This window comes from Oxyura jamaicensis, chromosome 14 (assembly GCF_011077185.1).
Source record: "Oxyura jamaicensis isolate SHBP4307 breed ruddy duck chromosome 14, BPBGC_Ojam_1.0, whole genome shotgun sequence".
NCBI lineage: Eukaryota > Metazoa > Chordata > Aves > Anseriformes > Anatidae > Oxyura > Oxyura jamaicensis.
In genome coordinates, this window is record NC_048906.1 from 9,943,424 (window position 1) to 9,970,188 (window position 26,765).

General features: G+C 33.8%; 1 protein-coding gene across 3 annotated transcripts in view; it reads left to right on the plus strand.

Annotated features, from left to right (window-relative positions):
• Positions 1–26,765, plus strand: part of SNX29 (sorting nexin 29) — a 132,061-nt gene that overhangs the window by 35,261 nt on the left and 70,035 nt on the right. For all 3 annotated transcript variants that reach the window (XM_035339398.1, XM_035339399.1, XM_035339400.1), the window contains exons 14-16: positions 8,015–8,097; positions 17,184–17,290; positions 26,438–26,554. In XM_035339398.1, the coding sequence (XP_035195289.1) occupies positions 8,015–8,097; positions 17,184–17,290; positions 26,438–26,554 (307 nt within the window). The remainder of the gene's footprint in view (positions 1–8,014; positions 8,098–17,183; positions 17,291–26,437; positions 26,555–26,765) is intronic.

The window sequence follows — 26,765 nt, forward strand, 5'->3', positions numbered from 1 at the left end:
TTAGCAAACTGACAAGACGTTGGGTTAATCTCTCTCATTCCTTCTACCATTTACTGTTTCCCTAATTCTTAAATTTAAATAAGGTGTGAAAATGTCTTTATGCTTTATCCCTATAATGATTTATGGCAAAAAGCATGACTTCATCTGTCATTTTTCATCATTACTGTACAATGTTATTTAACTTTCTTCAGAAGAAATCTCATAATCAGACCATATTTAATGTAGATAGATCAGCTGTTGGACACCATATAGCTGGAAATACATAGATGGATATGATGTGACAGTGTGGTTCACTTGAGATAAATGTTTTTCCAGTCAAAAATCCCTTGATATCTTTTTAAGCACGAAGACTGTATTACGTATTTCACAGCAAAAGATTTAAATAGGTGTTTTGCCCATACCAGTGGGCCATGACTAAAATTTTTTCCCTACAGCACTGAACAGTCATCTTTAAGCTATGTCCTGAGAGATATATTTTCTTGTTGTATTGCTTTCTTGAGCTAATAAACTCTGTGGTACAGACACTATGGATGTGTGAATATGTTATTGGTTTGGTACTGATCTTGGGAGGAAGTTCAGACATAGCATATTAAATCTGTCTTGGATGTGCTATTGGGTCCTTGAGGTTGAAGTTGAGTTTCAACTATGTGGCTTTTTTTTGATGTTTGTAGAATGAGTAAACGGTGAGTTTTCACTCATTTTCTGGTCCTCTTGTCAGGTTTTCATGGCTGACTACTTTATCAACTGCTGTATCATACACAACAGTTGTTGTCAAATAGTGTGAATAGTACCAGTTTCTGAAGTGGTGGTATCTTTTTTTTTTTTTTTTTTTTAGTAGTTGTTGATTTAAGTACTGGAGCCCTTTAATAGCGTACAAAGTGTTGTCCTGTCTTCTCTTCACGGTCATCTAACTGCCCTTGACAGTAAAATAATGGATATTTCATTTTAAGTATTTAAAAGTTAAGTGAATCTTTACCTAAGATGAGTAATTTAACTGTTAATCACACAGAGAGAGGCTTATGATTGTCTTAAAAATTAGAATAGTAGTGATGCTTTCTGTGGTCATGTCATGCAGTTGCATTTTTATCACTACTTCTCATATTTATATTAAAAAAAAAAAGGAAAGAAAATTCTTTTTAGCTCTTAGCTACGTTTTACATCAGTTTACATTGGTGATTGTCTTCTCCAAGTCATATTCTGCAATCCTTTAACTTTCTAATAAGTCCTTTTGTTAAATTCAGTGTAATTATTTTAACTTTTAATTAAAGTGTATTTCTATATAAGTGATTTTTTCCAACTCTTTTGTCACTTAATATCTGCTTTCAGATATATTTTTCAAATTTCTTCGGATGTAAATTATGCATATGTAGCATATGTACTGCTATTATAAATCAGTTATTTGCCTTTTCAGATTTACTGTTAAAACAAAACCTGACTTCTTACTGTCCTAACTTTATGTTGATTTCTTACTGTAATCTAAAACATACTAATTGTCTTTATGGTTTGTTTTGTATGAGTTTCTGAAGCACTTCTATGAGTAAATTTTGACATTTTGCAGTCTTAATTGGCCTTGAAATTAAATCAACTCTTGGTGGAAGACAAGGAGAAGTGAGGACATGATGAAGCGTATTGACTGAAGCATGCAACTCATTGTTTGATCTTGTTTAGACTGTTACATGTCTTCAGCCAAGCCAGGGGTGTTTTAGTCCCTGAAAGATAAATAAAGGCAGAATAAATAAAGGATGTTTTGCTATCAGTATTTGTACTTGTGTCAGAGAAGACAGCATGGTTTAAAGCTGTGGAGCAGAAACTGAACAGTGCACACGTGCACTGGGAAATGAGCATGAGACCTCTTTTTTGCCTACACCGAAAACGAAGAGATCCCTTGTACTGCAATGTTAACCTTCAGAGAATAAGTGACTTCCTGAGTGTGTCCCCTTTCCCTTCTCTTGGTGTGTCATCAGGAACACTGATGTGTTAGAAAACACGTTGTTTGCCAAGTATCCAAGTCTAATGCAGCTTACTTCTTTGCCAAGGCAGATGAACTGAGGCAGAAGCAGAGTTTTGAGTCATACCCGACCTAAATTGTTTGTGTGACACTGCCACTAACTTTAGGTTTTTGATCTTAATGGTTATTTTTTCCAAGTATTTTTTAGAACTAGATGTATTTCCATGTATTTTCTTGGACTTTCTCCCCATCTGGTGTATCAGCCGCTCCTCCAGTTTTCTATGATCTGTGAATTTACCAAGGGTGCACTCTGTCCCTGTATCCAGGTCATTAATGAAGAACATTGGCCCTAGAACCATGGGGCACACCAGTAGTGTCTTACTTACAGATTGCTTTTGTGCTACTGTTGTGCATAGAAAAGAATTTAAAACTGTCTTTTAAGCTAAATCACTTAAATTTAGATAAGTAAGGCTTTTGAAGGTAAATGCAGCTGTAATAGCGTGTTTTTCTTCTTACAACTCTAAATAAGCTCTGGAGTAACCTATGATGCCTAAAATCTTGGGGATGATTCACATGTATAGTAAACAACAAGCCTATTCCGAGTGTTAAATAAGGTTTGTAATCTGTGCCTTGTTACAGAGAGGAGTGTTTGTTTTCTGCAGATGCAGGCGCAGTGTTTACCGTCAGTCGTGGTGAAGTACCATGACTGAGGTTCCTATAAGCTTTTTATTGCGTAGCAGAACTAGAGTCTGAAAATGATAAATATAAAGGTAATATAAATATATTTAGAATGCTTCTAATTCTGCTTTTGATGACACATCACACCTAAATATGCGGTTTGAGGGAGGGAGAGATATGCATAAGTGGGTTTGACATTCATATGATGTAGGGCAATGGAGACAATACAAATACATCATCATTTAATATTCACGTTTCAGGTTATAGGATTTGTGTATTCATATTTCTTTGACTCACTTCCCCCACAGTTTTAGAATTTGCATTGACATATGGGTGAATCAGATATTTGTCATGCATGTACCCTTTTAAAGAACAGATAAGGAGCTTTTGTAGCAGGATCTAAAGAGATGCTCACTTAGACTAAAATGTTATTTTAAAACAATTTTATATAATTTCTCTAATTATGATGGAGGTTGGGTGTGTTGTAGTGATTCTTCTGAAAGTCAGTTTGTCTTGTCCCATGATAAAAACAATGTTGAGAGCTGTTTAGATGCAACAAATTTTAATGCCACCATTATTTTGGACTTCAGATGCATTTCTTTAATGATTCATTGCAACTCATTTTCCAGCAAGTAAGAAACTTTGCATAGAGTTATTTTGGGGTACAGATTTTTTTTTTAAATTGCTTTTGTTGGTTCACTTTGTATGCTGTAGGTGCTGCTGCTTCAATATTAGCATTAGTAAAACATTTTTAGTAGTATTTTAAGCCCAGAATTTGGACAATCTGAATAATTTTGATATTGAAGAAGTTGAAATAAGAAAAATTGTGGAAATGATTTGTAAGCGCTGCATAATACATTAGGTGAGTAAGAGGAAACAAGTTTTCAGATAGTTTGTAGTAATGAAATCTTCACTATTTACCTCAGAAGCAGTTAATCGCATGACAGGAGTAGAAAACTTCCCTGTATAGTAAAATTATGAACATATTAGGTCAGGAAAATAATTTAATAACCCGACTATTGTAGTTTGATGAGCAAATATACTTCTGATTATATGAGCTAATATTTATGTGTGTCCCCAGAATTCTTGCTAAGAATTTGATGGAAATATCTTCTTGAATACTTTGTGAACACTAATTTTGCTTACTGAGGATCAGTCATTCTAGTTAATGACTGAGGATCAGTCATTCTAGTTAAAAATTTTGGAATACTGGTTTTCTACCTCCCCCCCTCCCCCCCCTTTTTTTTTTAATATATAATGTGTTCATTTTGTGGAATGAGAAGAACAAAACAATTATCTGAAATGTAGTGGAATTACATTTATTAGTAATCAAAGTGTTTTTACTTTCTATGAAGAAGATTTATTTTGCAAATAGAAAAAGAAACAGAAATATCTATTAAAAATATATATATGCACACCCGGTACATCCATAATATGCTAGGTTTATTGGCAATACATTCAAAAGTAACTGTAACTCACTCCTTGTTTTTACCCATTGTCGTGTAGCAGTGCAGAATTAAGATTTGAATGAAGAAGTCACTAGAACATATTTTAGGCAAATAAGTATTCTCTTTCCTGTCAGTCATATTTCATAGAAAAAGTCCACAGGTACATTTCACTGCAATGATAGCTTCTTGCAATGTAAAATCTCTCTCTGATTCTTCATCCTGGTTTACAGAGCTTTGTGTTGTTTCCTGGACTTTTTGGTAATGTCTCAGTTGAGAATTATCCAATAACCTCAGGTTTACATGGGTAATCATATTAGTTTTAGTAAGACTGTGTGTGTTGTTTGTAGGATCTGGGTCACTGGAAAAATATTGCTGTGATTGAGACATCATCAGTCAATGTTGAAATGATTACTTCTGGACATCTGCAGATTTGACTTATTCAGCTGGTCTTCTGTACAAAATACTAGCTTAGAGAAATATTTCTGAGTTTCCTAAGTTTTCTTTGAAAAATTGAGAACTTCTTAGGTCATTTTCAAGTGGAAGTAATCGCTTCTTTCTATGTTAAGTATTTCAGTAATTCTTTCATAATAGTTATCTGATTGTTTTAAAGGAAGCAGTTTCAGTGTTCAACCTATTTCCAAGCCTTCTGATAGAATAGAATAAACAAACTCTGGTATTATTTTATAAGCTTTTTTTTTTTTTTTTTCCCCTTGTCAATGAGCCTTTCTCAAATTGCATGAACATGTTGTGCCAGTGGCTCCTTGGCATTGTTACTGTTTTTTAATTGAGATTTTTTTTTTTTTTTTTTTTGTATGGTGTACTATTACATTACTTTGTGAGGCAGAGAGATTTATTGAAGTTGACTGTGAAATTGGCTAATCTCAGATTGTATATTCTTAGATTGTATTCAGGGATGCTAGAGGAAAGCATCCCTTACAAAGGATGAGGTCTGTAGCAAGAAAAGCAGATTAAATGTGCATTACAATGTACTGTGTGGGGAAACGGGGGAGGGAAACCGAACTGCTTTTTTATTGCAGCATTTGCACTTTTATGTACCTTCTGTTTACTGTACCTCCTGTAACCTAATCTGCCTCCTCATATCTAGTGTGTGTATTATTTAAGCCACATTGCTTTTGATTTGGCATTTTATATTAATCTGTTTTTCAGCACTTCCTTCAGAGTTAGCTGCATAGTGATTCAGTGATGGGTACAGTGATGCGTTGTGCATCTTGAAATGATTGCATCGCTTACCTTAAGCAACTTCTTAGCCAGAGGGGAAAAGTATCTCTTGTCCCTGCATGTGAAAAATTAATCTGAATATTCCTTTATTAACTAACTTTTTTCCACTTTGTTGGTGAAATACTACAATTTAGGAAAACATTTATTAAAAAATGAGATCTTAATTTGTAAGAAAGGTGAGGAAGTCCTTTATCTTAACCACAAAGCCAAATCTTGCTTTTTCAGATTTGGTATCAATGCTGAGGGAGAGAGCCTATCGTAATTTAAATTTGAACACAGCCTGTGTTACAAAGCTATCATAAGTGTAGTTCTCACTTTATCATGCATATGGTGTTTTTTTCATGATGAGCAGTTACGTTTATTGCATTATTCCTCATTAGAGGTTTTTAAAAATTTTTCAAAGGTTGGTTTTATACTATAGTCTCATGTATTATATATAATTCAATGTCTGCTGCTAAGAGTAGTATTTCTCATATTTCATGTTTCATTTAAGGCTTATACACAGCACCCTGTTTTGATTGGTTTAAATATGATTACAATGAATTGTGGTTTTGTACTTCTTAATAGTGTGATCATAGGAAAATTGAGGTAGGAAGGCATCTCTGGAGGTCATCTAGCCCCAGCTCTATATATAAACTGTACATATTCTTGCAGTAAGCTGTTTATTGCATGTTATTATTGATATTCATGTATTTTTGTTGATTATTTGGAGGTTTGGTACCTTTGTACTATTTTCTAAAGAGCTCTTTTTAACAAGGCACAGCCATTTTTTGGATTTTTTAAGCCTGAATTTAGAGATAAGACATATTTTAGGAGTTAGTTCCACAAAAAGCATTTGTCAACATCTGATACTTCTTCCAGAAGCTTAATTACAGTATTCAGGCCTCTGTAGTTGAGACACATGAGAAATTGCTTTTTTTAAATTCATTTCTTTACGTAGTCATTTTTCCAAAAGCCCTAAGGGAATTTGGAAAAAAAAAGTCTTTTTTTTTTTTTTTTTTTTTTTTTTTTTTCTCTTGTGAGGTGTAGGAAAATATAGTTTTATAATAAATAGGGTAGAGATTATATGTGGACTTCATCTGTTTATCATGAAATTGCACCATAGGTACAATAGTGGAAAAATTCCTATTTTTTTCTGTGTTATCACAGTTCAGACACGTGCTGACTCTCTTCTCAAATGCAGAAACAAGATGGTTTATGATTCTGTCATGAGAGTCCTTAAACCTCGGTAGATTGTAATTGAGCATAGTTATTTACGTGCAGACTTGTACAATTCTGTGGTGATAAATCTTTTTGTCCAGGTGTCATTTAAATTATTTTTTTTTCCTGAATGTGTTACTTAGATATGTTTTTATTTAGCATATAGTTATACTGTATTTATTTATTTATTAACCCCCCCGCCACCCCTCCCCTTGATCTGAACATCGCCTGCCATCTCTTGTGGAAAATCTGACTTGTTCTTTATAGACTAGGAAATGAAAAATATCATAAAATGCATAAAACCTTCAAGGGCTTCGTTTAAAATTTGATTGTTGGGTAATGAATAGTTTCTTCTCAATGATTTAGCAACCTCCTACCTAAATGATTGAATAAAGCTGAGGTTACATTGAAAACTGATTTGAAATCCATAGAAATAAGAATGTATCATCAATTTGAATAAAAATATATATATATATTAGGAGGTTTGTGGATATGTGTTATGTGTGTGTGTAAAACATGTTAGTAAAAAAATCTTCTAAAATTAGACCTGTGTTAAACCCTTCATTCCACATGCAGTAGCTGTTTAAATTACTGCAGGTAAAGACTGGTATCACCTGAACTAAAATAATTTATTCCTGTTTTGTTATAATTTCATTAGATAATATTATAGTCTTTTGAAGATGTACTTTAAAAACCAGCCAACCAAAGGAGAAGGAAAACAACAACAAAAACTACCTTTCTTACTACTCTCCTTATCTTGCTCTAATAAATCACTGACGTCTACCTACTACGATGCAGTGGAGTGACTGCACTTCCATTCAGGAATACGGAATAACTCAACTTCTTTTGGGGCCAGATGGCTGGCAAAAAAAACATGGAAAGGTCTTGATCCTACTTGGAGTTTGAGTACTTTGCTATTGCTGATGTCTAGTTTTGCTTATATTTCCTTCATACTTTCCGCTGAAGTGGGACTGAATGTTTCAGTGGAAATATTTTGTTAGTGTATCAGTCAGATCCAAAAGATATGAAACACTGTGTATCTGTGTAAATCTGTGCATTTTCACTGGCCATATGTAATATGGTTGAAATTTTGACACAGAAACTCCTCCCCAAACAATTACTAAAAGCAATTATATATATATATATATATTTATATAATGTATGATAAGGCCCATCAAACATTTGCGTGTTTCTGAAGATTTCTCATTCTTAAATAAATTCCTGTGAATAAAATGTCTGTCTTGTTAAGGATAATCTTTACTGCTTTCTGTACTCTGTGTTACATATCTAGGCTGTCATCATTACTTATACGTATACCTGGAAGACTAATTTGCAGTTGACATTATTTACTGTGTAAGTCAAGGTTTTTTGTTTTTATCTTGATGACACAAGCTAAATAAAGCTCATTATCACAGATAGCATGATTGTTTCCACTGAAAAGGTCTTTCCTCTATTTTGAGAAAACAGTAATATTTGCTTATTCTATTCTTTTTATCAACAGAGAAAATGAGGTGCTAAAAGTGCAACTTAAGAAGTATGTCGGAGCTGTCCAGATGCTCAGAAGAGAAGGTCAAACAGTGGAAGGTAAGGATTAAATGAAGGAAAAGAATCCATGCACAGGATTTTTCTGCCATGGAGACAGTTTATTGGAGGCATAGTTATAGTAACCAAATGATGGAAGTGACTCCTAGACTTGTATAAAAAATAGTCAGTGAACAGCCAAAAATCTGCCTTTTTTTTTTTTTTTTTTTTTCTGATTGATCTTGAAAAGGATCTCTGTAGATAACCAGCTACCTAGTGTCGTGCAAGTGCAAACTCATAAGCAACATTTGAGACACAAAATAATCCTTGTTTGGCTGGGGAATGGTTCATGCTTTTACATCTTATCCAGTATGACACCATCCCTCCCCCTGCTGAAGATACAAACTGAAAAGAAGTTAATTCTGTTTCTATGGGCACTGTCTTTGATGCATTTCTCACTGGGCTATTTGCTGTTGTGTGAACAGTTTTGTAATGCGGATTGATGTCAAATGAAAATAATCTTATATGATGGGATATGATCAAATTATTGCTGAATCAGGATGTTTTTGCTTTGCTTGCTCAATCTTCAACACAGCAAATAAAATAATTTACATGCAAGTGGGATCAGCAAGGTATAATTTTAAGACCTATTTATCTCTTCCAACCATGATAAAATAATATCCCCTGATAGTAAAAATAATGTATTTGATATATTTTGAGGAAAACACCAATGTACATTTTTCTAGTTACTTTTACAGGGCATGTTCTGGTAGATGAGTCTTCTGAAGGAGGTTATACTTTTTTTTTTTTTCAGTAAGTAATGTTCCAGAAAAAGCTATCAGACAAAACTTTATTTTAAAAAATAATCTGTGAATTAATGTGTTATTGAAAAGTAAGAATTTAGTAACTCTAGATTATAGTGTTAGTGGTATCTATTTTGGAGATAAGCATTTGTAGACTGTTCGAAATAGACTCTGTATTTGGACCAACCACTTCGCTTTCTGTGCTAAGTCTCTTTGACTTATGTTTCATCTGAAAGCTATTAAGCTTTCAACTGAAAGCTATTAAGTCATCAGCAGTGTTACCTGTATTTCTTTAGTGGTTAGTGGGGATAGAAGTGTCTATGACAGGATGACTTGGAGTAGTGTTTTTGAATCATCTTCTGGTGGGACCGTATTGCCACTGACCAGAAAATTCTTGGAGAGAGTAGATGGCTCTCAATAAATTGGCACAGTCGTTTTTCTTCTTTTAAATTGTCTATGTTGTGGTCATATAGGTGGCTGTATGAATGAATACTAACTAGATTAATTCTGTCCTTAAGTGCTAGTCGCTCTATTTACCTATAGTTTAAGAAGTTCATTCATCCTTAAAGGGTTGTTGTTTGTAAGAACACATGTTTTTACTTCTGACATTGCTGGAACGTAGTGATTCATCTTAAGAGTTATTCACAAAAAACATCTCTTAAGCTTCTTGTAATAGCAGAAATTATCCTTCATTAGATACTGACAGTTTCCATGATGAGCCTAATTATAGGAAAAGGAAAAAAAAAATCCTAGGCTAGCTATATTCAGCCATGCTAAAATTATGTAAATTAGTGAGTGTTAAGAATAGAAACTGAGTAGGATAGTCAGCTTTGCTGGATGAAAAAGGGAGGTGGAACATTACCAAGATTCCTAAAACTGAATACATGTATGCTTCACACTCAAAGGATGTTTAGTCAATCCACACTATTTGTCTATAGTATTTATCATTAAGGACCAGAATAAATTTCAGCTACACGAACTATTTGTAATAATTTATCTTAACATTCTTTTTTTTTTAACAAAAATATTTTTTGTTCTCTTCTGCCATTGGTGATTTACATGAGATTTTTAGTAGCATTGGGGCCTATGACTCAGAAGAGTACTTAAGCATGTAAATAATGCCTGAATACTAATATATATAGAGAAAGAAATGTGAATATTGATCACTGTAGAGCAATATAGGCATCACAAGTGTTCCTCTACTTCACAAGTAGAAAACTGTGCATTTAACAGAGTGGAGAAAAGTGATAAGAAGAACCAAACAAGGAACCAAACAAGCTGTCTTCACCTCTTGTGTCCAGGCATCCTATTTAAAGTCAGTCACCTGTACTATCTCCTACTCATAATGAGACATAAATATAGACCAAAATCCTTAGTCTACATAGGACTTCAGTATGCTGTGTTTTATTCAGTGATCACAGGACTTCTGTATCAGCCCAGTGTCTTTAGAAACTGTTTATGTCGTAAAGAACTTGCACATAGAGTTAGCAAAGAGGGTCGAGGCTGGAAAACATCGTTCTGGGACAGGTAAAACTCATGGTGTAATTTCCAAGTCCTACTACTCCATGTTTGGCTTCTGGCACTTCTAATATAAAGACTTCAAAAAGTTTTCATTGTTTAGTAACAAACAAATTGTGATAAGTGCTTTAAAGGATTCCAGTGTTCCTATGTTCAAACATGGCAGCAGAAAACAGTATTTTTTTTGAAAATATGGAAGTAGTTTTGCAGCATAGAGTTCTGGCTGTTCAGTAAAATGTTATCTCTGATGCTTAATGAACTAAGTGTGATAGAATTATATACATAATTATGATATAATGTCAAGTGACCATAACACTTGTCTAACTAATTAGGAACTAATTATGTTCCTAATTAACTTACATGTTTAAAGGATTAGACTGTCTATTTGTAAGATCTGTTTTATTACTGTGATCTGAGACTGTGACAATCTTGTGACAATAGGATGAAGAAACTACTGTTTTCTCTGCTTTTATCATTTTTAATTGAAATTCTCATTTCTTTCTTGCATATTAATTTACATACTTGTAGATTAAGGTTCCGGACATTTAGACTTATTTGTAGACAAAGAAGCAGAGCTTTGTTCTATTTAAACTTGGAAAACACCTGGCCATCATCTTGTGCTGGAATGGTAGGAAAATGTCCTCATCAGAGATGATGAAACTATTGCACACAACTAATTTCAGTACTGCCCAATGTTATCATAATAGGTAATTTAAATAATGATTAATCTTCTTACAAATGATATCATAATAAAAGCCTTCTTACATAGATTACAGATTTTAGAACGCTATATGTTCAGAATTTCAGTGAAACTATTTTTAAAGGTTCAAAATAATTGAGCTTCTACTGTTATTTTTATGACTATAAATAGAGAATACTCAACACAGCTATTACAAAAAATCAGATCATATGCTATTGAGAATGGCTTTTAAATGGATTCCTAAAACTTTAAATGAAATTCAGCATAATAGTTTGCCTCAAGGTGGGTGACTTGCTAAGTGTTCTTTTCTAAAGTATGATTGTAAATAAGTTCCCCAAGATTCAGAAGTGTGTCAAGTTCATAATGCCATACAAGCTTTCAAAGTGAGTGCTAAGTAGTAGCGACTGAGCAGTCTGATATTTGTATTTAAACATTTAATGAATGAACATCCTCATTTCTCAGCTATCAGCAGGAGTTGGATGTCTACCATTTTTCAAACCTGCTGAGGTGTAATAATTCTAGACCCTTTGTACTCAAGGAATTTTTTGCTCATTTGTCCAAACAGATTCCTGAAGCTAATTGATTAACCTTCTTTAAGAAAGTTTCACAAAATGTGTGGGGTGGGGAATGTTGAAATGCTTTAATTGTATTTGTACTACCTTACTATTTTTTTTATCCAAAGGTTCTATTTTTTTATTATAATTTGGTTGTTGTTAGATAACTGTGCTGTGATGATGTCTTCAAATCTATAAACTGTCTGATGGCGGCCACTAGAATAAGAAAAGCTTCTCACTTTAATATTAGGCAAATGTTAAAGATAACTGAATATTTTTTCATTATTAAAACAATACATACATGAAGATAAAAAAAAAAGTTAACAGAAAGATGTCAGGGAAATTTTAAAAGAATTTAAATTAATGTAGGATGCATTTGGGGAACGTTAATTTTACCTTCTTTTTGAAAGCATTATTCAAAGTAAGTATGCATTCCTTCAGTAAAAGCCATACAAAAATCATTTTGAAAATCAAAGGTGACATCTGAGAATAGAACACTCTTGCAACCTATAGGGAGAAACTTCTAGTATGTATTAGAATTCTTGTAAGCTTATGAAACAAATTAAAAGTAATTAAAATGCTGTGAATATTTTGTCCTCCTTATGGAAGAGCAAGGAACCTTGTTCATAGTGATGGAAATTAAAGCCGTTTGGCCTGCAAGGTCCTCTTACCTTGCAGTGCAGGTAGCATTGCCTAGAACTGCTCGTGTGGGACTGTTCATTGCTGGTTTACTGTTGAGCAGAAGAATCGGCCACACAGAAGTGATGGGTAGGAATGATAAGTGCATAGTCCTCTTTTTCTGCGTTCCTGATTAATTTACAAGGAATGTTGCCTTTGAACGTATCATTTGAGCTATTTAACTGGTATTTCAAAATACGAAGGGCAGGTTTTGGCATTGAGGAGCCCTCAATTTCAACTTTTCCACATGAAATTCAGTGTAGTGCTCTTGTATGAAAAGTGTACCTTGGTCATGTAAGTTAAGTCATTCTTTTCCTTTTTTTTGTTTTCAGTGTATGACTACTTTTTTAATGCCATGAACAGAATAGCAAATTAAGATTTCACCACACAAAGCTGAGCTTCTGCTACCATAAATAAGCAATGGCTAGAAGAATGAGAATCTTTTGCTGCTAGTAGTTTGTTTCTGAAGTCTAAGATGAAGAAAAAACAGGAAGAGATGATTCTTTATCAAGTAATAAACTGATAGAACAAAATCATGTAAAATTTGAGGAACAAAGGGATTGCAAAATAAAAATTATAGTAATCATCTTAATTTCAAAAAGGCACTGAGTGAATTGGCTATTAATCTGAATTGGGAGCTTCAGACAGCAACTTGCAATCAATATTGTGTTTGCAAGAAAACAACGAATAACATGCTTTTGAAAACATAAAGTGAAAGCACGAAGTCCAGTGAAAGAACAAAATTAATCTTGAGTTATGCCTTGCCATCTGGAATAATCCTTTCTTCATCTACGAAAAGCTGTTTCAGCTAGCAGAGTTGTATTTTAATGCAGGACCTTTTAATAAATGTAACAAATTGCTAAAAGCTAAATCAGGAAAGTATTCTTTTCATCAGCAGTGCTTAACCAAATGAATAACTTAAGGGGCTTCTAAGGGGCTTCTAAGAAATTCTAGAAGCTGACCCTTGTATATTAGAGTGGCAGGAGGAAAACTGAGTTTTATTTGGTAGCCTTTTTGTAAGTTGCTAATGTTTTCCACTTGTATTAAAAAATTTCTAAAAGTAAAGCCAATTTATAGTTAGTGAAGTCAGATATTTATTAAGGATTGATGTTCCTATATGGAGTATTTTTATTTTCTTTAAGTGTGAAGAGGCACAATTTTGTCTCTTTTGTTTAAAAATTAATGACTTTTCTTACTCAGAGCTCACTGTAGACATTCAGTAGTAAACTTTATGAACTAATAAATGCATGTATTGATAGAACCATGATGTTTATCTTCTTGGCGTAGCTGTTGCAGGACTTGGATGATGAGTAACAAAGCTTCGTGCAGCTCCTGCTATAAGAAGAGTGTCTAGCCACTTGGCATGGCTGGCAGTTAGCCATATTGCAGATTAGCTTTAAGGTCTCTTCCCTTGAAATGGTAATTAATCTCTAGTCATCTAGTTTACTTGGATAGTGTATTTCTTTTAGCATGCAGGTGATTGGGGCCAGGACAAGAGAAGTATTTTCATTTATAGAAATTCTTGTGGCTTATACATCTCTTTCCCCTCCCCCAAAGTATTTTTTTTTTTTTTCAACGTTTTTGTATTGGTATGCAAAATAACATAAAACGGTATTTTTATGAATAAAGTATTAAATGCACATCCATATATATATAATAAAAAGAGAATTGTCTTAGAAATATCCAAAACATATAAGCTGTTGTAAGAGAATAACAATTGATATGATTTGGGGTGTTTTATTTCTAAGGTTACTCTATTTAAAAAAAAGAAAAAAAAAAAAAGCACGTTCCATGTAGAAACAGTATTCTCAAGCATGCATTGTACAAAGCATGCAAAGAAAGTGAGTTGTGGGGTTTCCTAGCAATCAGTGCCGTGTTTAGAGCAGCTGTTGTTACTACATCCCAGTTGTTTAGAAATCTTAGACAGATGGCCCAAGTCCAGTAGAAGTCTCTACAGAATTTCCAAAAGTTTAACGAGGACATGTCTGGGAATAACCTCTCTCCATGACAACCCTGCTTGCTTCATTCACTACAAGTTGGCTAAAGGAGGCAAATACTGAACCTCCAGAAAAATAGTTTGTACTTTGAGTTGAGATACATTCCTCCAAGCAATCATTTGCCAGAGTATAGGAACTGTCAGTATCAAAGCTAACTGTCCACTGAATGAGGATTTTTTTCTGGTTATGTTAAAAACAACAAACCAGACAACGCCTTTGTGTAAGATTTCCTCTAACCTGTGTGCATCTGTGTAGCACTTCTCTAGTTCTGTAGAATACAGGCATTCCAAGCTTAAAAGCTTGCTAGAAGGAGTTTTATTCAGCTTACTCATTTCACAATACATCCAAAACTTAGGATTTAAGTCTCTGAATAAATATGAAATTACACTGCTTATTGTATATCTTGTGTAGCACATAATTTACTGGATTAGTTTGGTATGAATTTATTTTTTCCTCCTTGATGTTCCATAAAAGCCTTGCTTTGTTTCCATCAGTTACATTTTCATATGGCAGTTTGAGGTGTTATTAATCTGACTTAATTACTCCTTGTTAATTAATTACATTATATTGTTTTCTAAAATTTCTACATTTATGCCTTAAAAAGGAGAACTATCAGGACATTACTTTCATAACAGACTACTGTTTCAATGAACAATCTTAAAAAGTATGCTCAGTTAACATAACCACGATTAAAGCTTAAAAAGTTTTATGTGCTCAAGTTGAGCAGTGATCACCTAAGAATAAATCACAAGACAAAGTTTTGATTTACTGGGAAAAAGAGATGTATTATATTTATGACTATTTTATTCTTATATTGCTAATGGTTTCTGACTATGAAGTTTAAAAAATATATATGGTCTGAAAATTAAAATAAACAGTAAAACCACTGCCTTAAATTTTATGCAACATGGAAAGTTTCAGATCGGAGACTTAGAGTTTTTTGATTATTTCTTTCTATCAAAACATGAAAATAAAACAGTGTGCATGGCAGTCCATGTATTAAGTAAGGGAAATCCAAAGAATAATCCTCTTAAATTTAACAAATTTATCTAACAAATTGGTCTACGGAGAAGGTATTCTGTAATAAAATAATCCTATGGGTTCTCTCTGCGTTGGTAGTTTAAGAATAAGGAAAGCGTAGCATATGGTTAATGTTAATTTACAGCCTTCCTGAAATGTATGCCAGTCTTCTCTATAGGCACATTATTTTAAAAATGTTGGTTTTGGGAAACCATGATAAATGAGAGGGCTGTGTTGTGAACTAATATGAAGTTTTTTTTGGTAAAATTGATGTTAGTTTCTTACTCTATCTTGCCTTTTCTATCTTTGTCAGTCATCTTTGCTTTCTTGCTGACCTAGGTTTTTGGTTACTTTTAGTATAGTAAGTGCAAAAATAGCTATGATAAATTATGATATGTCATTCCTGTAGTCTCTTAAGGCATTTAGAAGCGAGATGTATAAATGTAAAGGGAATACTGACCATGTGCAGAGACATTTTTCATCACATTGTGAAGGCTTTATGCACAATTTTTTAAACATAAGTGCCATAGGTAGTCAAACTTTATGCTGATATAAAATGCTGATCTTGAAGGTCTTAAATCAGAAAAAATTAAGGAAGATTTACAAGAAAATTAGATATTAGAATTGCTTTCAAAATTATTTTGAAATACTAATTAGCTTCTGAATTTATATATTCTTATTTCACAGAATCACAGAATTTTCTAGGTTGGAAGAGACCTCAAGATCATCAAGTCCAACCTCTGACCTAACACTAACAGTCCCCACTAAACCATATCCCTAAGCTCTACATCTAAACGTCTTTTAAAGACCTCCAGGGATGGTGACTCCACCACTTCCCTGGGCAGCTCGTTCCAATGTCTTTGAATCCAAAGTCAGTTTGCAGGCATTTAATCAAATGAATTATAGAGTTTTCTCTCTACCTTAATGTGATTGTATGTATAATCTAGATTTTGAAAAACAGTGTAAGCATTTATTAAACCTCTCTTATGAAGGCTTGTTTACTTTATATGTGCTATCTTGTTCTCTTTTTCCAGAAATTCATGATCTAGGAAGAGAAGTTGAATTGGAGTTTGTGTAAATTGGGGGAGACTTACTCAGAATAGGCCTTCAAGTGATCTTCAAATATGTAAATGGTAGCTGGGAACAGGAATAGAATAAAACAGTTTTCATTCGGTGTGGATAAGAAAGTAATGGGCTTAAATGGCAGGTGAAGGAAGTTTAACTAGTTATCAAGAAAACCTTTCCGAGAAGACTACTTACGTTTAAATAGATTGTGCACAGAAGCATGAAATATTCTTTATTGAAGGTTTCTAAGAATAAATTAGACAATTAAGTGTCAGGAATAAAATAAATACAGATGTTTCTGCTGTATGAAAAAAAAAGGAAATATTAGATATTAGATGAAGCGTGAAATGCCTATTCTTAACCTTATTGTCTATAATTTCTATGATGTGCGAGTAGTCCTGTGCAAGTAATATGAAATGATGTTTTAGAATGGAAATAAAAAGAAAAATAAAAATAGAAGCATAGGCTTAGTTTACAAAGGCTTTGGGTATAAATTGGAGTCACTACATATTTAACTGTAGTTAAAAAACAGCCCAATACTTGGCATTTTTTTCCTGTTAAGATGAGAAAACCTGCCTAAACAGTGCTTGCAAGAAATCTCCCTGAAGCGCTTATTGTAGTACTTGTAAAACAGTTTTATATAATTTTATATGATATAAAAGTATTTATTTTATTATATTTTATATTATTCAAATAGTTTATCTTATTCTGATACTTCTAATAACTGTTTGTTTTGGAGCTATTATTTCTGAACAGATTGTCTTAAATGTTTATGTAATTTATCATTGTAATTTGAGGTATCTCTTGATTTTAGTTCTGCCAAACATTTGGAGCACCGATGGTGAATTTACTATTCCAGACCAAAAGCAAGTAGAAAACAATGAGGAACTAGCCAGCTCTTATGAAAGGAAATTGATTGAGGTAAAGTTTGCACTACAAATCTTATGGGATCATAATGGTAAAAGCTGTGTAAACATTTTTTCCCCCTTCAGTCTAAAATACAATTCTGATTTTTGTTCGAATAATTAAAAATGAAAGGTTTCATTTTCTGACATCTGTGGTTAAGATACAACTTTGTTCATTCAACTTCAAAGCCCATTTAAAGCAATTCAGGTGATTAAAAATACTTTTCTTAATAAAGATACACATTCATATTTGATATTAAAATTGACTGTTATCAAAATATATTGTAGTTTACAAAAATAATGGACCACACTTGTTTAAACAATGGTTTCACCTATCAGTTTTGATTAGAATGTTGTACTGCATTAAGACATACAACTTTCATGAAGGTTTTAATAAATAAATTCCTTAAAGTTATAATTGATGCTGGTGAAATAATACGTGTCAGGCATTGCATAAGCTACAGTACATAATTAACAAGTTTTGTTGTATTGTGAGTTGAGCTTTAAAGTTTCCTGAGGACATAAAGAAATCTGTCACTTTTTTCTTTGCTTTTATACTGTCTTCTGATTGTGCCATTCTGTTTCATTTTATGTTGTTTTATGCGTGGCTTATGGAGTACTGCAGTATGGAAATGAATACTGGAAGTTACTAGTTATGTTGATAGGAACTTTTTCTAACATGATCATAACACAGGATTCTTTGTGGTAAATTAGTATCACATTCATTGGATTTAAAAGAACAAATAAGAGAGAAAGATGAGGGATTCATCCTAAATTTAAATAAAAATCATTTTTCAGACATAAGTAATGAAATTTAATATTAATACCCACTTCTCTTGTGAAATATTAAATTAACATTTTTATAAAACGTGAAACAACTTTCTATGTCTTTCGCTTGCCCAAAATACTCTGAAATTGGATACTTATTAACTGATTAATATCAAGATGACTGAAAATTCGAGTCATGCATCAAAGAGTTTAATACAGTTCTTCTAAAACATTTGTACGTGGCTATCCTTTTCTCATAGGATCATGTGAAACTAAATCTCTCTATAATGCATGTCTTTGGGTGGGTTCTTCTGACTTCTTTCCTCTGTTTTGTACCTTTCAAAAGAATATCTTTAAGAGCAAAGGTAAAATCTACTTCAGCTTTAAGAGCTACCTCCTTTGTTCTACTCAGCTTGTCTGCATGTTGAAAGATTTATTGTTAACACTCCTGATTTTTGTGGAATGTGGTGTTAGCAGTAGCACTGATGACACAGCAACAGATATAATTGCTGGGAAACCTTGATGCAGATCACATCCAGAAGAGGAACTCTGCATCTGAGTCTCACTTGCCAGTCTGTGACCATTTATTCACGTATTCAAAATACGATGTAACCTCTGTTAAAATCCAGACATACTTGCCAAAAATCATCACTCCTTTTTATCTTCACAAATGAAGGATGAGAAGCAAAGTTAGCCTGTACTGTGTTCCACATTGAGAACCAGGATAGAAACCCCAGTGAAAGGTTTCCTGGCAGCTATAATTGGGTCTGCAAAATGTTCAGACTTTAAGCAGTTTTAAGACTGTTAGTTTGTAGCCTAGTAGACTATTTCAACTGAAGACAAAGGTCCCCTTGAGCTTCTTGGTAGAAATTATCTTGAAGAAATGATTAGCTGGGAAGAGGATTAAAACAATGGTTTGGCTATTAGGAAAATGATTTTTTCATAATAAGATAGTTACTTAACATATGATTTCAGTTTCTTACCATATTTTTAATAAAGTTTAAATTTTCCAAGTTATTTACTTAACAAAATATAAGATAATCTGATTTAACCAAGTTGATAAAAATGACAACAAAAACAAAACAAAAACAAAAAAACCAACCTTGCAACTTAAAATTCTGAAGGAGTAAAGAAACTTGAATTTTGTTGGGTGTTATGCTTAAAACAGCATTACAGAAGATTTTGTAAAAATTCTATGTAAAATGTACCTTGTGGAATATTTCCTTTTAGACATGGTAGTGAACTATCTGTGTAGTTACAGTGTTTTCTAAACCCTGACTGAAAGCTTGTGGGATGTTGCTAGGTCTTTGGCTACCATTAGCATTACACATACACGCATGCACTCATTTTCTAATGCTGTATGCTTTGGGACTATAAAGTTATTTTGTATCAGAAGAAAAAGTATGTTAGGTGGATTTATACAACTTTCAAACCATGAATAATGAGAGGCGTTTAAAATCATTACAATTTGGGCTGTCGCCCTGCATTGTTTGCTGTATGTAAGTTATAAATACATTCCATTTGGTTTGCCTTGCTTATGCAAGGTCTCTCAGAATAACATCAGTGGATTTTTTCCTGTTAACACACCATGGGAGAGACAATTTCTTCAAAGCTTGCATTGCAGCTAAGCTCAAAATAAACAGTTTCTAAAGACTTGCTCTCATGTCAGACCTGATATTGCTAAGGATTTAAAATGAAGCAAAACAAACAAAAACCTAAACCAGCTGGTATGTCTGTTTGCACATCCTGGCAAGCAGACCTGCATTGGGATTATCTGTAAGAGGCTGTTTCTAATGGTTCTATTACTTCTCCTTGTATCTCCTAGTTCATTACTGGACAACAGACGTAGTAAACAAACCTAAATAAGCTTTAACCTTCGTTCCATCAATTTAAGTTGTGGAATATGCTCATGATGTATGAGAGAGCTCTGTTAAAGACTCAATAAATGACATTGAATTTTCTGTTTCCTGGAATAGACGATTCCTGTCAGACTAGGGAATGAAGAGACGAGCTCCTCTGTTGGACTAAAAGGCTTCCAATATCCTAAAACTACGACAATATATTAAACCCTCATCTCTGTGCAGAAATATTTGTTCTATAAGAACGTTGGAGGCAAAGAAAAATGTCATTTTAAATAAATAAAAAAAAAAAAAACACAATCCTTTCCAGCTTTCCAGGGGTTTCCTTCTAGAAGCCAGTACAAGAAACATTTCTGAATAAGAATTTTTCTATATAAATTATCTGGGAGTTTTTAAAGTCAAGTTCACTAGAATTCTGCAGTTTGCCTTTTAACAAACTTGAAAATATTCTTTTGAACCTTTTCCTATAGCTTATGGAATTAATTATTTATATGATAGTTGTATCATTGTGCCTGAAAAACTTGTCTCTGAACATTTGGTACATGAGGTTGGGAGACTGTTTTTCTGTCACGGAAGGTGTGTGTGTATGCTCTTCATGTGAACTTGAGGTGTGAATCACTTTATTCAAATAAGTGCATTCAGTGAAAGATTAGAGTTGAGAATTTATTCATGAATATCAGATATTCTGGAATTCTGACGAAAAGATTAAGTTTCTGAAAAAATATTCTGCTTTTCTGAGTAGTTGAATCGTTTCCAACACTTGAAACAGGACCCACAAAGGGTAATTCTGGATATTAAATCAATGTTGGACCCTTTTGCAGAGTTCTGGTCAATTTTCTACCCTTCGTTTCTTCTTTGTAGAGCAAGTAATTTGGCCAGTTGCATCCTGAGGCCTCAAAAATGCGCTGCTGATTATTTTTGCTCAAACTGCCCTCTTAATTGAGTTTTAACTTTAATCTCTTCAATTTTATTTCAAAATGATCAGACGACTTTAAGCTATCTTAAGGGTTTTTTCTTTTTGATTCAGCAGCTACACAAAAGGGTAAATTGTGGATTTTTATCACTGTAGTTGGGTAGGTGAGTCTTTCAAACACTTAAATGTCTGACCTTTCATTCTTCTGTGTAATGGAGTACCGAAATAGGATAGTATCTTGTGAAAAGCACCTGTGTGACTTCCTTTAAGGCTCTTTGTGCTGCTCTCACTGTGAGTGAAGTGGAAGTTCAGAGGTACCCTTTCAGTCTATAAAATTCAAATTTACATTTATTAAGAACTTTTCAATTGTATGCTATTATATAATCCATGTTTTTGAAGATTAGAGGATTTTCAGACACGGGAATATGACTGTGTTCATGATGAAATGCAACAGTTTTTTTGTTTGTCTGTTTTTGTTACACACTCCTTTCTCATCTTGTAAGACATCTGCTCAGGAAAGATACCTTAAATCACTAAAAGCTTTGCCAGAAAGTGTCAGTAGTAGTATATATCTACTTAAAACCGCACGACTCTGACTACAAAGAACTATTTTACTGCTTGCCAATTCTTCTTGTACTCTTCTTTGTTTAAAAAAAAATAATTGATTTGGTCTTTTACTTTTTTTTTTTTTTTTTTTTTGCAAGTTACTGGTGAACCTAGAACCTTTCACTGTTTTAACAGAATGTGCTCTTTCTTGTTAATGACATTTTAAGAGAAGAATAAAAAGATATCTTTCTTCTTAAAGATAAATTCTGAAATATTAAAAAATAGTTGAAAAAATCTTTGAGCACCATTTCATTTAGCTACATAACCTATTTGAAAATCAATGAAGGTAAGTTTTGTATTTTTGATAATTGTGTTAAGATATGAATTGTTTCCCTAGATTCTAGAGCAAAATGTTTATAAATACAGTTATTAAATAATAGCACATGTTTGCTTATAGAAGGGATCTAAAAAGTACTACCTTCTGCGAAAAGTTAAAATCCTCTGGTACTTGTTAGTATTGAATAAATGGTGGAAGTTGGCCAGCCGTACTAGTTACTGGCAGCTACTTCGTTAGTGTGCTTGCGTTCCACATGAGTTTTCATTCAGCAGGCAAATGAGATAGATCAGTGCATCATGGACAGTGATACCTTTGGAAATTATGTTAGTCTTTTTATTTAAAGATCTTAGCATGGCATGCAGCCTTGCTATTAAATGTTAGCTTACTTGCGTTGGAAATGAGTACAGCAAACAGACTGAAATTAGTAAATTGGTCAGTGTATTTTTATGGTATTAAACCCTTCTGTAGTTTTTGTTGGTTAAATCATTTTTGGAATACTGTGAGATGTAATTTCATCTGGCCAGTATGTATTGAGATAGGGGAAGACTCTTTTTTTTGGCAGTTCTTACAAGAATTTGTATTACTTCGTAAGAATTGTGAAATCTATTTATTTATATATATATTTTTCTCAGTAAGAATGCCTGTCCAAATATTAAAAAAAAATAAAAATCTGGAAGGATCTGGACAAGTTGTTTGCCCATGAGAGAGCACAGCACACAAGTGAAGTTACTATATGCTCTGGTGATAAGTGTATTAGCAAGAGCAAATTTTTTGTGCAACTCTAGAAATACAACATAGTTCTCTGAATGATGCGTACAGCACCTGTCTTGTTAGCAGAGTAGTCCTGGTGTTCTTTTCTGAGGCAAAGAATGGTGTGCCCATGAACTGCTGTGCACTTTGCCAGTGATCCGTTTGTTAATGTACACCCTGGTCACTTTTAAAATTTCTTTATAAACTTATTTTTCAGTCTCTCTGCTTATTCAGATAACAGTAAATAATTATAGTGTTAAGCTATCTGTTCTGCAAGGAAAAAATAGTGTGGTATTTACGGTTAACCATGTTTATTTCTTATCTTAGACCCTGTATTTTAGCTGTTACAGGTTACTGTTTTCAAGGCTGTTATTGAGCTTTTCAGGGAGAGGCAGCACCCTTTATTATACCTAATCACATACTTGGGAAAACAGGGACAAAGTTGTTCAGGTTAAACACACGCTGTGGTTTATATGGCATCTTTAGTGGCAATTATCAATTATGCAGCCATCTATTGCTCAAATCCTCCTTCTATATCACAGCACCTACCCCGTGGTTGTAATGGCACAGTAGTTTCTAGGTCTGTGGTGCAACTTAGCTTAAAAAATGTTGTTGAGGTGCTTGCATTCTGATCACTTTTCTAACCTGACAGTCCTGCATGTAGTGTAGATGGAAATGAATGACCGTGAAGAGCATCAGTGTTGTGCAATTTCTACCTGACTGCTTTATTGTGAAGTCCTGGTCACAGCTGACATCAAGGTGCAGCTGAAGTATGGCAACAGCTGCTGAATGTTACCCAGCTATGGTAATCCATCATGATTTAAAAGAAAAAGCTTAGGAGGAGAGTTGCTAGCAAGGGGATAAATGACAGCAATTTAATAACTGTGGAACAGTGAAACCACAGATGGATGCTTAAATTCATGTCACTCTCATATGAGGAAATACTGGGGTCTAAAAATTGAGCCTGGGTGGGGGACAGAGAGGAATGGGATGGGACCTCCAACATGATGATGACAGTATTATTGTTGTTGCAGCCCAAATACGGCATATTAGTGATAGCAATTAGAAAAGTGTGATGAGCAATAAACAAACCATTTGTATTATGTTTTTGTGGTTCCACAGTCATCAATACTGGAACAATACCCCATCAGGTCAGCTGGGCTGACGAGCTTGTTTGGGTCAGGTATAGAACCACAATTACATTTTGTAGCTGAAACATGAAATATTAAACTTGAGCCAGTCATTTGTGATTTTTGTTGTCTCTGTGCAAGTGATGGGAGGATAGTATATAGCTTATCTGGTGTAAAGCCTGCTGGGTCAGAGGTAGTCATTCACTTTTTTTTTTTTTCCAGTTTAAGTATTGAATGTGATTTACACTAGATTATGTTTTGTGGTATGTGAAAGTATCTTTTTTGAGTCCATGATTTTTAATATCCAATAATAGAATGAAGTCCTCTTGCCTTAGAAAAGCTATCTCAGCACAGAAGCTGTGCTTAAACCTTCCTCCAGAATCTGAGTTCCATTAAAAGACTCTTAAAAGGAAATAAATGTTGTTTTGGTGCAAGTTCTTAAAAGGCAATTTCTATACTCTAAAAGCTTGTACTTCTAAGGGTGATTATATTATTCATATGCTTAGTGAAACATACCTAGAGTGTTTTAAGTTAACAGCTCAGTCCTTTGCTGTGAAACATTAAAGTGTGATTTACCTCTGCAGTTTCTCTGGAGACAGTTCTTAAATCTGGTCATGCTGGACTCTATAGATGCAGTGCTGTTGCAAAGCAGGAGCAGATTTAGTTTTTATTTTGACAACACGTCTTTGGAGTTCTGGTAGTGTGAAGTCTTCTAAACACTTTGTGCATTAAGCTCACTTCTTTGAGATAAGGATATGGGCTCTTTAAGCGTGCTTTCTGGTATGACCAGGACCAAATCTGAATGATCCTGTGACCAAGGGAAACTTAGCCAATTTGTACGTTAATTTTCTGTATTAAGCATTGTCACAGAGAGAAACAGTTGTGAAGATGAATGAAGTCCCAGTAGGGAAAATTATTGATTAGACTTCAGTGTGGAATGAATAAAGGAAGATGTGATGACACAAAATGTAACTGAAATGGTATAACCTTATCTTAAAGGAGATAAGTTGTGTTTTAAAGAGCCAGCTGTACAAGAAGTTACTGGATTTGAAGGACTCTCTCTAATATAGAAATAAATTTGAGAAGAATATTTGACGTTCTGGCATAATTCTTAGTACTTTGTTATTTGATCAGTGATGTCATCTTATTGCTTGTCAACTTGAAGCTGTGTTTCTCTGTTTCTTTTATCATGTGAACGATACAGATTGTTTGGAACAAGGCACTGAAGTAAAAAGCAAAGCAGTAAATTAAAGAAATTGAATTAAACTGCTTTATCTTGGGGAAATTCCCTGGGCAAGAGGGAGAAAGCAGAATAGTAATTCAAGGAAAGGCAAGACTTCAGCGAAGTGAACTGCCTCCAGAAGTAAAACTATGAACTTCTAAGAGATTTGGCAAAAACCCAAGTCCCCGTGCTATTGCTGAAGTAGCAGACTGAGGCTCATCTTATTCAGCTTTGCTCCTAATAACGTTACCCCGTTGCCTCTGTATTCTCCCAGCTTTGGATGGCTGTATGAGATGTTTCAAGAGTTGCTGTAACCTGAAAAATAGAATGTTTAACTGTATTGTTAGGGTAGTGTGCTATGCCCACTACAGGGGTCAACCTGTCACTGGTTGTTTTCATCTAACCTCTCCTGTTATGTGTAGCTTTTCTTGTTTTGCCGTAGGACTGCTTTTCTAGCACTGCACCTATGATCGAGGCCCACATCAGTATTCCCTTTCATTAGAGAATACAGGGAGATTGCACATGGAAAGTCTTAACAACAGGATTTTCTGAATGGAATCTTTTCCCCTCACAGTTCTACAGACACCTTTAGGCTAAAATTTCTTTGCTATAAGGCTACAGGCACCATTATCAGTTCAAGACAACTCCCTTGCCAGGTGTATTAGGTGTTGATGGGTCATCCATCAGAATTAAAACTTTCATTCAGCTTCGTAGTCTAGGTTCTGAAAGGATTAGCTCAAAACCTTGCTGCACACAGATGTCTTTCCCCGTTCCAGATAGTTTCCTCATCACCCTTTTTTGAAGATAACAGATTACTGCTACAATATAGGTCTTTGCTATTCTGGATCCCTTGTCCTTTTGGAGTTCTGCACCCCATTGGTTTATGCTTGTTTGTGAGAAAAATTCAAGAACTCAGTATTGTCTTTAACCTTGATTTGAGTTTTATTGTTTTTCACATCTCTTAGCAAGAAATCAACTTAAACATAGTTTGCTGTGCAAATTGTACTTTTCTTGCACATCATTTGTCCAGCCCTGTTTGCTGTCATACACATACTACCTCAGTTGATGCTTTTTTTAACAATTTTGATCAAAAATGGAGAGCACAGACACAGCAAGACTGTGTATAAAGTGGCCATGCTTGAGGCCACCTTTGACCCCTCACAGATTTGCCTGAGATGAGTGGACTTCTAACTCCATGTAAGAGTACAGAATGTTACTCGTGAATTATTGACAAAGTTGAATTTAGTTTGTGCATTTTACGTTATTCCCAACTCAAACTATTCTGATTAATTTGTACCCGTCAAGTGCTTTGCTCATCAAAAATTAAACTGAGGACAAGTTAATAGGTGTTTTATTAGAATCAGTTACCATGGGATTTCCTCTGATTGGGTAAAATCAGATATAGATCTATAAGTTGTAACGTTTTCCTGTTGAGTTTAATAACAAAACCAATGTTTTAAGGCATGAGTGAAAATTATTTTGTATATGGTACTAATGTTCTATTTAAAATGCTGTATTAGCAACACTATGTAATACTTGGAGAATGCTGTGAAATGAATGTAAGTTGGTATGCATGTAAGAAATTACATAGTATATTTTTTCAATTTAGAACAGTTATCTCTGGGCTATGTTTTTCAGGTGGCTGAAATGCATGGGGAACTGATTGAGTTTAATGAGAGGCTGCACCGTGCTCTGATGGCTAAAGAAGCTCTTGTGTCCCAGATGAGACAAGAACTAATTGATTTGAGAGGGCCAGTAAGTGTTTGTTTATTATATTGAGAAATACTATTCTCAAAATCATTACTTGTGTTGAAATAAAATCTGCACTACCTTATAAGAAACAACAGCTAATAAACTATCTGTCAAGAATACCTTACTTGGTATTTTTGGTATTGTTTCATTCTCTTTAGCAGTATTTAATTTATATAGTAGTATTGAATGTATTTAGACAATAAAAATGTCTGCA